This window comes from Fusarium fujikuroi, chromosome FFUJ_chr07 (genome assembly GCF_900079805.1).
Source record: "Fusarium fujikuroi IMI 58289 draft genome, chromosome FFUJ_chr07".
NCBI classification, from domain to species: domain Eukaryota; kingdom Fungi; phylum Ascomycota; class Sordariomycetes; order Hypocreales; family Nectriaceae; genus Fusarium; species Fusarium fujikuroi.
The window spans coordinates 909828-923923 of NC_036628.1; the positions used below are offsets into that span (position 1 = coordinate 909828).

A 14096-nucleotide genomic window follows, 5' to 3' on the forward strand; every position below is an offset into this window, starting at 1 on the left:
CTATTGGACCTATCTACAGGTATAAGACGATATAAGAACTCGCCCCTAAGTATATAAATACTTAGACAGTTAGAGTAAAGTTTAGTATGTATTTCACAGGGCAGTCTTAGAGTTTCACCAGTCCATAGTTTTGTGTGCTGAATTCATTCATTGGACTAGTTCTACAGTGATGTGCCTAGTCTCCTGACCTTCATCTGCCTCCTGATCCAAGCCAATTGCAACTTGGCTAATATCTACCCGATCCCCCAACATAGAGTGTGTTTCTTCAAATAAGACTACATCATAGGCAATGCCTGGTGCAATTCTCGGCATCTGGGGAGTAGCAGCATGATCCAACAGATGTATATCAGCATCGTCGGCAATATGGAGGTGGTGGTACGCGAGGTTGGTTACCAACTTTCGAGCTGTTGGTGGTTCCAACGGCACGTTCATCGATGCTTCCTTGTTCAAGATCGCTTTCGTATTCTCGGGGAGGCGGAGGACCTGGAGGTGCAATGCCTATACGCTCAGGGTACAAAGGGTACCTGGGCTCACGGTACAGAGGTCCTTGTCTCGAAGGTCCTGATGTTGTTGGAGGCGGACATGGCGGGCATCGACGAACCATGAGACACTTGGCGAACATGACGATAAAACCGACTGTTACCATGACACCAATAGTCCAGGAAATGATGCAAATGATGGACATTCCTGAAGGGTCATCATTTGATTGGTGAGGCTGATAGTGTATAGGGACGTTCATGTTGGGCTTCTTTTGGTCTCGTGATTGATCGTGATTGATGAAGTGATAAGGGTAGGGATGGTATAAGTGACGAAGGTTATCAAGTATTTTTTGAGCTGCAGTATATCAGATGCTATTGGCAGGATGTTTGATGGAATGAGTTTTGACTGTGAGGTTGTTTGGTGGTGAGCCAGTCGAAAGTTGAGTTGGGTAGAAAAGGGGGGGAATGTATTGGCGGATAACCTTGATGATATATGTCGTGGATTCGAATGATTCGGTGAGTAAGTAACGAGAGTTTCAAGTTGAGTTTGGTAAGCAACAATATGAGACTTCGATCGACTCGAGGTGCATGTGGCTGAAGTGAAATGATAGAGTTCCAAGGCCTGATCACCCACGCCAAAGCGCAAGCCTCGAAGCCGGTGAGATCATGGGCTTGGACACCTCATCCACGCGATGGCTACGTTGAATTTGGTTGAAGCGCCTTGTATGCTGGGATATAGGAAGGCGGAGGAGTACCCATAGGTTTGTAAGGCGGAAGCTCAGTATCGCGAGATCCGCGAGATCTGCGAGATCCGCGAAGGGAAGTTGAAGTGTAAGACGGCATAGGCTGTTCGGGGGGATTGACGAAAATGCTCTCATAGCTTTCCTCCCGATTTACCACGAAATCTCCTTGCTCTTCATCCTGAAATTGTTTTTTCGATTTACAGCCATAGGCGATCCAATAGCAAATACAGTAGACGACGGCAATGACAACGCTGAGTATAGCCCACCCTAGTACTACCGTGTCTGCGTCCATGATGTCTCGTTCGATTGAGAATAGAGGCGTTTCTTCGTGGATACAAGTCGAGGCGTAATAGAAAATTAGGGAAAGGAATGATGCTGTCATGGAAGTGAGTCTGATTCTCTTATATAGCCCGAGTTGCCTCTCAGGGTTAATTTAATGCTCAGGCAAGTTAATGCTGGTATTTGAGTTACTTCACTGAAGATACTTCTTATGAGAAGATAAGTCCAAGTTGCTAAAGCTTTTATTTTCTGGTCCTCGCACATTTCTAACTTCCATTTTCTAGTATAGACTCTTAGCTGCCTAGTTCCTTCCAATCACGAAGCCATGGACAAGTGTTTTTGCAGAGTTATTCCCAAGCTTACCCAATCACAGCGAAGAAAGCAAACCCTCTTCCAGCTGATGACCAGATGATCAGATCGCGCGAATCTTTGGCTATGGGCATTTCAGAGGGTAAGTCTTAGGCGCGCACGGCTCTCTGGACTAGGAGCAGTGAAAGGAGTGTTCAGGGGCCATACGAGCAGACCGAGGTTCAGGGAGAGATGAGCAGTAGGTCGAATCCAGACGGCCCTCTTCAGCAGCCTTTTCGCCTGCTCGAACATACGAAGAATCTCCGTAATCTGCCAAGACCTCCCGGAGCAAGACGAGATGGTGCTCTTCGAATGCGCCTGGACAATCCTTCAAGTGATAGATCGCATTCTCGAGATCTACACTGTCGGATCTCTTGACCCATTTCCACCCAAATCTTCGACCAATACGCCTCAAAAGGCTTCCTGCACACTGCATGAGAAGGAGATATCCACTGAAGACGCCTAGAAGAAGAAGTATGATGAGAAATACAAGGAGACCATCGCAGTGGGCAGACGCTTCTTCGTCAGATTGGCTAGTCTGAACACCGATTCTGCCAGGAAGAGAAGAGGGACGGATAGAAGCGCCGGTGATGTGGGAGACACTAGCTGTAGGGAGACGACTTGGGCGCACAGCATCGGTGGGTGAAGGGAACTTGACATTAGCTGGGGGGGGACTGTGACCAGGCCTCAACTTCTTGTCTCCCTTTGTGGTTGACACCTCTTTCAGTGGTGGCCTGTTAGTCTTGAAGTCTGGTATCCATTGGGCGAATGGGGTCTTGGTGGGAACAGGAAGACGAGACTTGGTAGGGATAGAGTCGAGGAAACCAGTCAGAGGTGACCCCTTAGGGATGTTGTCGTATGACGAAACAAACATTTTGAAGGATGAGGGTTTTGAGAGAGGTTTGAGAAAAGCTGGTTATGTCGAGCGGACTCACAGAATCGGCTTGATAAGTGTTTGACTGTTCGGGAGGGAAAGCATGGACATGTCATAGAAAAAGGCATCATTTTATAATACTTGGGTGTGAGTTTTGATGAAAGTTCCTTTCTTTTGCCCTATTCGGTTGACCAATTATGGAGGAGTAGCTCACGGCCGTGTTCAAAGTTGGGTTCTCGATTTACCCAAAGCTTCAATAGGCCTTGAGAGTATCGAAGGAAGCTTTTGCAAGTGGTTCCGAAGAAAGTAACTATATAAGTCCCTCCGGCTGACCCAATCGCATCCAGGAGATATAAAGTCATCAAGTTCTACGAACTCCTCCCTCCAAATCAGTTATACTTTTCGACCTTTGGATCAAAAGCTCACTCACGTCGACCGCATCAATGCCTATACTGTTTCAAATCTAACCACGCCTCTTATTCTCTTTAATCCACCAAGACCACCAGAACATCCGACCTCTCAACAATCATCCACTACCCTCACCATGTCACCCTTGCCAGACAACATCAACATGTGTAACGGGTATCAGCCCCGGACTCGAGATGTTCAGGGGGATGGATACTACCATCCCTCCGAGGGTGAATACGGCACAGTCGATCACTCAACCGGGTTCACCTGGTGGTCGAACCCTGCGGACGCGAGAGAGCGCACTGCGGTCTTCGGGATAGTGACCGGCGTTCTCGTTGTAATCATCTTTCTTATGTTCTTAAAAATTCGCAAGCTGAAGAAGACGGAAGCAATGGCTTAAGCTGATCGGCGATCATGGTGTATCTGTAAGTAGACTCTTCTTCACAGTCAGTGTTATTGGGCTAACATTTCTTCCAGTCAGACATGAAGCGGAATGGGGGCCATTTTCTCTCTGTCTGAGGACGGATATAAATCACCTCATCACAGTACCCTATTGTTTTAGAGGTCATCATTTGGTTGCCCTCACTCTCTTTGCCTGGTCCAGTCTCTCGAAAAGTCTTGTTCAAAACACAATGGGAATCATGAGATGGAAGTAGGGGTTCTATCGGAAGAATCAACTCTAGCTCTGAATAAATTAATAATTGTCCCACAAATCCTTCACGTATCCCTCCGTCAATCGTTCATCCTCTCCGTAAACCTCTTGCCATCCTGAGAATCCCCTGTCCAACACATAAACATCTTGACCGCTCTCTCCCTTGGGGTCTTCACCCATGGACTTCAACAGACCATCCCGCTCACGCAGATACTTTAGTGCCGCACTAGGGCCCCGCTGTTGACTCAGTGCGCAGTGAAAGACAACTGTCTTTTTGTCTTTCAGGCGACGGACCAGAGTTGGCATCATGGCGTCGAGAGTATGTGCGGGGATGTTTGTTGAGCCCTTAATATGTCCGCCAATGTAATCTTGAAAAGTCAGCTGAGCTGGCACAGAAGCAAATGGAATTGAGAAGAAGTTTTCTTTTCGGATAAAGGTTTGGATGCGAACTCACCATTATCACGAACATCGATAACAGCGAATGTGGGATCTGTGGCGTTGACTTCCTCGAGGATCTTCTCAGAGAGGGATTTGGCTGAAAGCCGCTTAAGTGAAGCGATTGTTGTCATTGGGCGAGCCTGTGGACGAAAAGACGCGGCTATTCTTTGTAAGATTCTCATGCGGGAGTGAGGTTGGGATACTTGGGAAAGGTACCCGAAATGGATCAAGATGAGGCTCATGTAGATCTGACTGAGGCGGAGCTAAATTTCCTTTTGGTCCTTGGCGGCGGAACCCCCCACGTGCGTGACCAATCCTCGGGGACCAAGAAAACATCGGACTTCGATATAGCATATTAAAATAAACTCAATAAATGATATCCTAAACGTACACTAAACTTCTGCCAAGTTACCTAAATCTTGTTACCACTTAGGACCGAGGGGCTGAGTTTTCTTTCTTCTGCTGGCCAGTATCGGTGTTGGTGATGGTGCTCTCCAGCGTAGAAAGCAAATCAACTCAACCGAAGCTTAACTATTGGCTTGACAGTTCCATGGTCAAGTTTTTGCTTCAAAATCTTCCTATGTATAAGTGAGACTTTATGTTGGAGACTCCACGTGCTAGACTTTACACACCATCATCCTGTTACGAATGTAAGTGGACAACTCTTGACTCTGAGGAGCGAAACACTGAGAGCAAAACCTACCAACTTAAGTGACGTACTGTTATTTGTTTTTAAAAACCTCGATATTGTAGGTACCTAGTGTTTGAATACCATTCGAAATAGAGAAACTCCCTTGAGAGCTGCGATTCACAACATGGCCAGTAAACCAAGCTCACTGTATCACCGTGTAAGTGATTATGGTGCCATTACCCTGTAGTCACACCAAGACAGAGACAAGATCCCCCAGCTTCTACCCCTGTAAAATGACATATGACGCACCAAACGACCGGGGCCATTAGCTGACCATTGATCAATTCCGCACTGGCACAAACCTAGACCACAAACCCACCAACTAGACTAACAAACTACCCGCTCAACCAACAATCTTCTGTTGTTCTAGGCTCTTGTTTGTTTTCATGACCCTTTTGTCAATTTTACGCTTGTTATGACCATCTCTGTTTGTATGCGACTGCCGCAAACGATTCGCACCGTAAAAATTACTCTCAACTCGCTGCGACCACTTTCTTTACCTTGCACCAGCAACTCAACTTTTACCCCGCGACGATACAGATTGTACTCTACTGCAAAGATGGGCTCGCAACCGGAGAAGGAGAATGGACGTGTGGATCTTCGCCCTGAGGAAGTAATTGGAGATCTGGGGTTCACGCCCATGGTCAAGGTCGCTGACCCGTGGACCGTTGACAAGGTGGTCAAGGAGATTCCTGGTGGTGCGCCTACTGAGGACTCCTCTTCGCCGCTCCCCTTCTTCCACATGCTCGAGCGACTCAAGACTACCAAGCGAGAAGGATGGAGGCGATTTGGTATCTCTAGGTAAGGAAATTGGTCTCCAGACTCCAAGACGTCACTAACATGTCACAGGGGAGAGTCTATCGCCGACCACATGTATCGCATGTCTCTAATCTCCATGTTTGCGCCTCCCTCTCTCGCCCCGAAACTTGACCTTCCCAAGTGCATGAAGATGTGTCTTATTCACGATATGGCGGAGCTACTTGTCGGCGATATCACACCCGTTGACGGCGTTCCCAAGCCCGAGAAGAGCCGACGCGAAGCGGAGACGATGGACTTTTTGACCAAGAACTTGCTACGAAATGTCGCTGGCGGCACCACAGGCGAGGACATCCGCGCAATCTGGCAGGAATACGAGGACTCTGAGACCCTGGACAGTCACTTTGTGCACGACGTGGACAAGATGGAGCTTCTGCTGCAGATGGTGGAGTATGAGAAGCGCGGCGAGGGCAAAGTCGACCTTGGCGAGTTTGCGTACGTCGCAACCAGAATGACGCTGCCAGAGATGAAGGCCTGGGGCCAGGAGGTTCTCAAGGAGCGGGAGGCTTTCTGGGGAAGCAAGCAGCATGTCCATGGGGAGCAGGGTGTTAGTGGAGGTGTTACATCTGAGCGAAAGGGCCAGCAGGACAACTACTACAACAAGGATTAAGTGATAGGATACGAATTTAGACTTATGAGAAGGATGGGCGAATGATACCAATGAGTTGAGGTCATGGCATATGGCATAGAAGTGTTTGGACGCAGTGGGGGGGTTAGAGCGGTTCACGCGATATGAGGCATAGACTGAATAGATGTAATGGCAACGATTAACGATGTTAAAGCACACTTGAACTCCACGAACCCTCATTGTTGTAATCTATTTGAAGACCCCTGTGTTGATCATTAATCGTCTAGGACAACCAAGGATATTAGAGTAATTAAACCAAGACAATATAGAAATGCAAATGAGCCCGATAGCCTGATATCTGGTATAGATAGGAGAGAAGGGAGACCTTTTAGCTTTTTGGTAACTGGGTACGAGCTGTTTCTCTAATGTTCCTCTAATACTCCTCTGATACTTCTCTAATTCTCCTCTAATATTCGCTTTTTGATGCTCTTGGTTAGCTGAACCCTGCCGATCTCCATCAAGTGGACCAAACTCTTGGAATCAGCCACACAAGAAGAAGCTGGAGCTTTAAGTCGGCAACAAACCGAAAGCTTCCCGTTCTCCGCATACCATTCCTGACAAAAGTGGATGGGCCTGACTGCCTACCTGGACATTCGTCAGATATTGAGTCTTTTTGAGGTCTTATTCTCTCATCATACAGATTACCTCCAGAGTAGAGTACAGAGTAACTGTGCTCTCTATCGCGGCTGTTGAAGCAACTGCCGGGATCACTACCAACTGACCAATCACACCTCGTGTCTGACGCCGGCTACAGGCGCTGGCCCCCCAACCATTGTTTACTTGCCCCGTCGACATTTTGCCGCCAGGACCATCTCTCTAATCCAATACATCATAAATCCATAATCGAGCCTCACTTTCAAGGCGGCATTTCCAACACTGTGCGTGCATCCAAGGTGCCCTCCCCTCTCACACGAGCGCCATACTTTTGGCTGCGTCTATTAGAGTTGGGCGCTTGCAGCCAGGCAGCCTTCCCCTCCATGCGACCGTCATCACAAGACACAACCTGCTATCTCACCTACCTTACCTAGTCACGAGGCGCTCAACAATATCGCCCATCGCCATCGCAAATCGCCCTTCGAGTATCGCTTCCCCGTCGATTGCAATCTCGTCTCCAGATCCGAATATTCGGTTTGCATCTACCCCAGACCCGCTTGTGCGATAGACGATCTGAGATGTGTCTCGGCTGCTGTTAAGCTTGGCCGTGAGTTACATCTTCGCCTCCACTCGATAAGGTCATTCGTCTATCTATCGACCACGCTCTTGCGCGCACATACCGATCAAATCAGAAGGCCCTACCCCCAGGCAGAATGACGATTCCTTCGCATTTCCATATGTCGGGCGGCTTCAATAGAGAAGGCGTGCACCCTGGCCTGTTTCGCCCACCCATCTCACCAAGCTCTAGCACCAGTTACGGATATGCTTCGCCCTATAGCACAGCAACCCCCGACGGACAAGCTACGAAACGAAAGAGACCTTGCCATGATATATCGCGATCTCAGGAGTTCCGCTTCCAGGATGATTCTGATAGAAATGGTTATTTTGGAACGCCAGTGGCTCAGATGAGGAATGAGGAGATGCGGTACCAACTTGCTGGACAGCTTGATACACCGAGTTCTGGTCCTTTTCATAGCGGCATTCTCGACGAGAGCATGTATTCGGACACAGATTATCGCAAGGCGCTTGGCTCAAAACGAACCCACGACGATATCGATCATGGGGCTGGACCGACACAGCTGTTCAATCTGCCTCCTCAGCCGATACAGTCCCAAGGCTGGGGAAGCTTCGCATTCTCGACTATAGGAGGTGTTGTTGGACGTGTATGGGAGTTTTGCAAGACAGGCTCATTTCGAGGTTTCCAGGCTGGCGGTGGTAAGGCCTTTACGATGAATTCCGGCAGGGTCAAGGAGTTGGACCAGACACTATTCGAGAGGCAGCATCTTCCCGGTCGATTCCCGCCATCGCAAGAGGATTACTTCAACCAACGTCAGTCTGATAACGCAGAACAAGGTGGCAACAGCGGCGCATCTACGCCTACAGCACCCCATCCGAAACGAAGACATACAGACACGAAAGATGAACTTGGCAGGAATTGGGTCATGGTGAGTGATGAGAAACCAGCTGAGCCTGAACCCAAGCCTGAGCCTCCGCTGCGACGTCCATCTTATCGACCGTCCCCTCGATCACGAAACTCGGGCCCCTCCATGACTACAGGTCGACGCATCAGTGCCGCTCCATCAGCCCGATTCTCTACTGCCTCTACGCCCGGTCAGCGACGATCCACTACCAATCGCCCGACTAGTCGTCTATCACACGCAGCAGCATCACCTTCTCCACGGCCTGCATCAACCGCGTCATTCGCGTCACTTGCTCCCCTCGCTTCTCCTCGGATAGAATCGCCCAGCAGGATACCTCAACCCACTCGCTCCACTCGCCGAAGTACCACCATCTCATCGCCGATAACAAAGCCGTCGTCGCACCGCCGGTCTCACTCTAATGCCTCAGTAGCATCAGGACGTACATCAGCAGAAGCAAGTCCCCGTCTGACCGCAGAAGCCAAGCATCTCGCAGCACGCCGTAAGATGGAAGAACGAGATGCAGATGTGCGGATCAACGCTTTCAACAAACAACTACAGGACATGATTCGCCAGGGTAGAGAAGCCTTGGGCACGACGATTGAAGTGGAGGGTAACTGGGAGGATGACCTGTGAACGACTCCAGCTGCCATCCATCCATCCATCTATCTACCTACCTCGTGACGACCCATTAGACATTTTGAAGCCACCTTCCTACCTCGTGAAATCTCTCACTGATACCCTCATTTCTTTCGTTTCTTACTGCCTGGGCAGCATCGTTGGGGATTTTGACAGGACTTTTGTTAAAGGGGAGATCTCTTTTCGTCGGGGAGCTGATTAAGGATCTGGGCGTTGAAGCGAACGGAAACTGACTCTTTGCATGTATCAGTCACATACACAAACTCACAACTGACTGACTGACTGATTTCTTGGCAGTCATAAATAACTGCCTGATTTATTCGTTTTCCTCGAGGATCGATAACCTTGTCTAAATAAGCATAAAAACCTTTCTTCTCTTGTCTTAAACTCCTGTTTAACTCCGTAGCGGACTACCAGGATGGATGTCCGCGAAAACGGTGATATACCAACCCAGCTTCTATAATAGGGAAAACGTGAAGGAGACGAGTCGCTCCAATCACACGGGGCTTCGCTGTCAACAGAACGACCAGGCTGTCTCTCTAGGCCCGGGATATCGTACCCGAAGCGGAGCATCGAAGCCCCTAGTTTATTATTGCACGTTTGATATCATCTGGGGAACCTCAGGACAAATCCTTCCCGTTCATGGATGTTCCCTGCGGCTGACGGTCTTTGTCGGCCTTGTTGATTGACGTCTTTGAGGTCCTCGTATTTGCTGTTTATGTGAGAACGTTAGTCTTTGTTAATCAGCCTTGGCTACGTCTTGGCAAGGCCAGCTCAGAGGGACACCGGTGATCGTCCATTGAAGATGGGGTGCGTTGTTTTCTGGTCTCCTTTATGCTATGCAGGCAGGCTATCCGTTAACCAGGCAGATGGACTTGGCGTATAGGTAAATATAGGTCTACCTTGTTGTAGATCGAACGGCTGAGGCTTGGAGATGCCCATTTTTAGGTCCTCGGGCTACTAGTTTTGGAAACATTTGATGTGATGGGAGTTGCATATCAGTAATCTCTCAGCAAAAGAAACCTGTGATGGCCCCATAAATGATTTGCAAGAGATGCATGTTTGATGAGAAAGGGGGCTTACTCGGAGGTTTTGATGTCCGGCTTGAGGTTTTAACCTTCGCTGACTGTGACTATTACGGTTATTAACTGTTGTAGTTGTCTCTTTTTTCGTCCTTGCTTTTTGGTAGAGTCTCACTCTCCTGAAGATAAAGCATCCATTGTGGATATGGATGGATGAGTTCGGTTATCGACGCGAGACTAAGGTAAAATTGGGGGCCTCTCTTCCCTCTCTCTGTCTGGTTCGAGACCGTGAGAACAGACAGTGGACTCTTCGGACTGCACGGTTATTGGGGAGAAGGAATAAGCTCTAGCTAATTGTGTCGAGTTGATGAGATTTTACTTGGCAGTGATGCTCGGCAATTTCTTCGGTTGAGGATATTGTATCGTATAGACTATAGACCGTGGTGTTGAGGTTGACATTGGCATACGTCAAGTGGCTTATTGTTTGTCGCTATCTAATGCAGTGAGCATCCCGATCTGCAGGCAGAGTTCGTACATCAGATACCTAGTCACCAGTGAAGACAAGACTGAGAGAAACAAGGCTGCTCTTATCTTGGCGTCGTACGTGCAATTGCATCTTATCGAACCAATACCAATACCACAGCTCTGGTGAGAAAATAAAGCCTTGTCCATGTCTCTCCTCAGCTTGTCGGTGGGTAGTAAATGCTACCGTCCCCTATTTCGCAGGTCAATCTACTTGGGTATTAGGTATTGACAGGTCGGCGGCTACTCAAAGCGGATGCCCGATGGCCAAGCCTCTTATCCCATTCGAGGGGTTATTCTCCGTTCCTAGGTTCAGCAGGTTTCACTTTTTTGGTTCTCGTGAGACAAGCCCTGTTCGGTAATCGCGAAGAGAGCCCAGACTAAGGTTAAGGTTACGTTAACGTTGGCTATTTAATTTTTAACCTTAGTGAGCCTTTCCAGGGGGGGTCACGCCCGCTACCCGCACTTAACCCCTGGAGCCTGCAACTGAGGGCCCTTTATCGTCTGTCCAATAGTGGCTGAAACTCTTGTCTTGTGAGCACATGGCATATGCTGCTGTAAGACTCACGAGGAAATAGATAATGCTCTTGTTGCTCTTTTTACTCGTCGGGTCGTGCTACAAGAGTACCTGAGACATACAGTGCCCTGCACAAGAGATTGGCTCGAGGATCGTCCCGCATTAGATAGCGCAATACCATGGACATGGGTGTGATCTCGTATGAAGAGCCATTGAACCACGAGATACGCTCCCATGAGGACGAGAAAGAGGAACATGGCGCAAGAATATCGACTCTTTCGTCACTTGCACAATTCAATCATCGCCAGTTTAAATGCAAGGTTCCGTCGCTGCCAAGATTCCCGAGTCTCCAGCTCTCTGCATACGATGAAACCCCAGGGCCAGTCTCTGAACTCATAACCCCTGCTGCAGTCTTTTTCATCTGCACACTAAAGGACTAATACTGCACAAATAGGTACGCGCTATCAAGGGCCATAAGGGCCTCGTACGTCGACGGGCAAGGTTGAGGGGAGGGATACCCATGCTCATAGCTGCCACACCCATACCCGGCTCTGGGTGGTTCAGCTCGGTACGGTTTTGCGCTGTGCAGTTCTCCCTAGAACCCGTGAAAGAAAATCTGAAGGGGACGAGAAATAAGTATATATGAAGAAAGATTCCTCTGCTGTTCTAGACGTTCTTAGGTTCAACTCAACAGCCGCAGTTCATTCACTCGTTTCTTCCTCTCTATCCCTCTTTTTGAAGCTATTCTAGTTTCAGTACTGTCGTTTCTCTTATACTCTTATATAATACCCTCTTCCAGCAAAAATGCGTTTCTCTGTCCTCGCTACCTGCGCCGGCCTGCTGCAGCTTGCCGCTGCCGCTGTCCCTGTCGGCGTCGCCATCACCAAGTGCACTGTCGACAGGAACATCGCCCTCACTTTCGACGATGGTCCTTTCGCCTACACCAACGAGCTTCTCGACCAGCTCAAGAAGTACGGCTACAAGGCCACCTTCTTCATGAACGGCGAGAACTGGGCCAACATCAACGACTACGCTGCTACCGTCAAGCGTGTCGTCGCTGAGGGTCACCAGCTCGGCTCTCACACGTATGTGTTTCATCATTGATGATATGCTGTGTGACAGTTCGTATAATGCTAACACTTCCACAGTTACAGCCATCCCGACCTTGCTACCATCAGCAACGCCAATGTCCGAACCCAGATGACTCGTCTGGAGGCTGAGTTCCTCAAGATCGTTGGAAAGTGGCCCACGTACATGCGCCCCCCTTACTTCAGCTACAACGCCAACACCCTCTCCGTCATGAAGACTCTGGGATACCATGTCATCAATGCTGATGTCGACTCTCTTGACTGGGAGTACAACACCCCCGCTGAGACCAACACTGCTCTCAACCTCTTCAAGAAGGGTATCACCAACGGTGGATCCATTGCTCTCTTCCACGATGTCCACGAGAACACTGTCCGCAACCTCATCCCCAAGGTCCTCGATGCCGTCAAGCGCAGCACCCGCATTCGTGAGTATTCTCTACAATCACTGTTCCTTTGTCACTACTAACATTTCTATAGCTGTTACTGTTGGCCAGTGCCTCGGTGACCCCGCTGCCAACTGGTACAAGACCACCAAGCGTACCAAGCGTGACTTTGAGGATGATGAGGAGGCTGAGGATGAGAAGACTGTTGATGAGCGCTCTCTGTCTGAGTACATTGAGCGATCTCGTTTCCGCCGCCACGCTCACCACGCTTAAGCGCTTTTGTCTACTGTTTCTTTGATGTGACTACGATTTATTGGATGCATCATTGGAAAGAACTGCACTGCTCATATCTCATTTAATATCGCATATAGACAATAGAACATGTCTCTATAATACACGGCCTCACTATTTAATTGTTCTTTCTTTCACCGTGACATTACCGTAGCAAGAAGTGAACGCCTCAATTAAAGGTCCATTTAAGCATATCTTGACGAGAGTTTAAAGTCTTACATGCGATAGGTCCACTCCCAGTAACACCCTACCATTGTGGCATCCTTCGCGAGTCAGCAATGCAGGAGCTTGGACTTTTTGACGCTTATCTCTTGATTGCATCACGAGATCATCGCGATTACTAGCCAAGATGCAAGATACGGAAAACAATGCGTTGTCAGCAATTGCAGCCCAATTTGTCCCTGAATCCCGACATGTGGACTATACGAGCATTGGCGAAGCAGTGAGATTCACTCAGCTTATGCCGAGGTAGATACCAAGTCAATTGACTAAGGTAGGCTAAGCAAACAGATCTTTTGTAAGTTCATTCACCACTAGTCGGCTGTTACTTGTTTGAGGTCTTGATGGACGATCGTTGCGATGTCTTCGTGGGGGCAAAAGACTTCGCGTCAACGCTTGCTGTTGCCTAGCGCTATTTTCTCATCCAGTGACAAGAGAATCTTGGAGCATTTCCTGTTGGATCGTGTTATTGTCATAGCATTAAATATGTGAATCATTTGTAGATCATTAACCTTGATGCCTTCTGAACCCATATCCCGTAGCTTTGCTCGGTAAACACAACCTGTTGACTTGAACAGGCTCTCAGATGGTCTTCATTGTTGCCGTTAAAGTACTTACTAAGTCCATCCCAATCCCTATATGTTTCAGTTGACCTCTCACATTCAAAGTTACGGGAGAAACGTTATAGATGTTATCGACTTTATGACTAGCTAGAAGACTTGTATCGTAGGTCCTCTAAGTTGGGGTTTGACCAATGTTCAAGAGCAAGTCTGACAGTATCAACCACTCTGTTATTGTGACTTGTATATCACTTGATCTGGGAAAGTTTATTGATATCCTGGTCAAATAAACCAAGCTAATAGACTGCCAGAATTTTGAATGTGTTAAGACGTGTTACTGGGTGTCAGAGTATCACCATGGTCCTCAGCAACGGTTATGATCGTAAATCTTTTGATTTTTGCTCCATTGGCCCCTTAGTTCTCCGTA

The 14096-nt window shown here is 48.4% G+C and overlaps 8 protein-coding genes; 4 read left to right on the plus strand and 4 right to left on the minus strand.

The window, feature by feature from the left end:
• Positions 1-346: 346 nt before the first annotated feature.
• FFUJ_08806 (uncharacterized protein) lies at positions 347-739 on the minus strand (the record flags this gene model as incomplete). Its single annotated transcript, XM_023580452.1, has 1 exon — positions 347-739. The coding sequence occupies one exon, from the start codon at positions 737-739 to the stop codon at positions 347-349; it is 393 nt and encodes a 130-aa protein (XP_023433225.1).
• Positions 740-1175: 436 nt separating this feature from the next.
• Positions 1176-1514, minus strand: FFUJ_08805 (uncharacterized protein; the record flags this gene model as incomplete). Its single annotated transcript, XM_023580453.1, has 1 exon — positions 1176-1514. One exon carries the CDS (start codon positions 1512-1514, stop codon positions 1176-1178), a length of 339 nt encoding a protein of 112 aa, XP_023433226.1.
• A 468-nt stretch (positions 1515-1982) lies between these two features.
• Positions 1983-2723, minus strand: FFUJ_08804 (uncharacterized protein; the record flags this gene model as incomplete). The annotated part of the gene is made up of 1 exon (XM_023580454.1): positions 1983-2723. The coding sequence occupies one exon, from the start codon at positions 2721-2723 to the stop codon at positions 1983-1985; it is 741 nt and encodes a 246-aa protein (XP_023433227.1).
• Positions 2724-3267: 544 nt separating this feature from the next.
• On the plus strand, positions 3268-3650 carry FFUJ_08803 (uncharacterized protein; the record flags this gene model as incomplete). XM_023580455.1 has 3 exons in its annotated part: positions 3268-3468; positions 3521-3556; positions 3609-3650. The coding sequence occupies 3 exons, from the start codon at positions 3268-3270 to the stop codon at positions 3648-3650; spliced, it is 279 nt and encodes a 92-aa protein (XP_023433228.1).
• Positions 3651-3825: 175 nt separating this feature from the next.
• Positions 3826-4352, minus strand: FFUJ_08802 (related to Putative protein-tyrosin-phosphatase; the record flags this gene model as incomplete). XM_023580456.1 has 2 exons in its annotated part: positions 3826-4151; positions 4238-4352. 2 exons carry the CDS (start codon positions 4350-4352, stop codon positions 3826-3828), a joined length of 441 nt encoding a protein of 146 aa, XP_023433229.1.
• Positions 4353-5471: 1119 nt separating this feature from the next.
• Positions 5472-6338, plus strand: FFUJ_08801 (related to HD family hydrolase; the record flags this gene model as incomplete). XM_023580457.1 has 2 exons in its annotated part: positions 5472-5713; positions 5762-6338. The coding sequence occupies 2 exons, from the start codon at positions 5472-5474 to the stop codon at positions 6336-6338; spliced, it is 819 nt and encodes a 272-aa protein (XP_023433230.1).
• Positions 6339-7687: 1349 nt separating this feature from the next.
• Positions 7688-9064, plus strand: FFUJ_08800 (uncharacterized protein; the record flags this gene model as incomplete). The annotated part of the gene is made up of 1 exon (XM_023580458.1): positions 7688-9064. One exon carries the CDS (start codon positions 7688-7690, stop codon positions 9062-9064), a length of 1377 nt encoding a protein of 458 aa, XP_023433231.1.
• Positions 9065-11932: 2868 nt separating this feature from the next.
• FFUJ_08799 (related to chitin binding protein) lies at positions 11933-12872 on the plus strand (the record flags this gene model as incomplete). XM_023580459.1 has 3 exons in its annotated part: positions 11933-12213; positions 12277-12641; positions 12694-12872. The coding sequence occupies 3 exons, from the start codon at positions 11933-11935 to the stop codon at positions 12870-12872; spliced, it is 825 nt and encodes a 274-aa protein (XP_023433232.1).
• Between the last annotated feature and the right edge of the window lie 1224 nt (positions 12873-14096).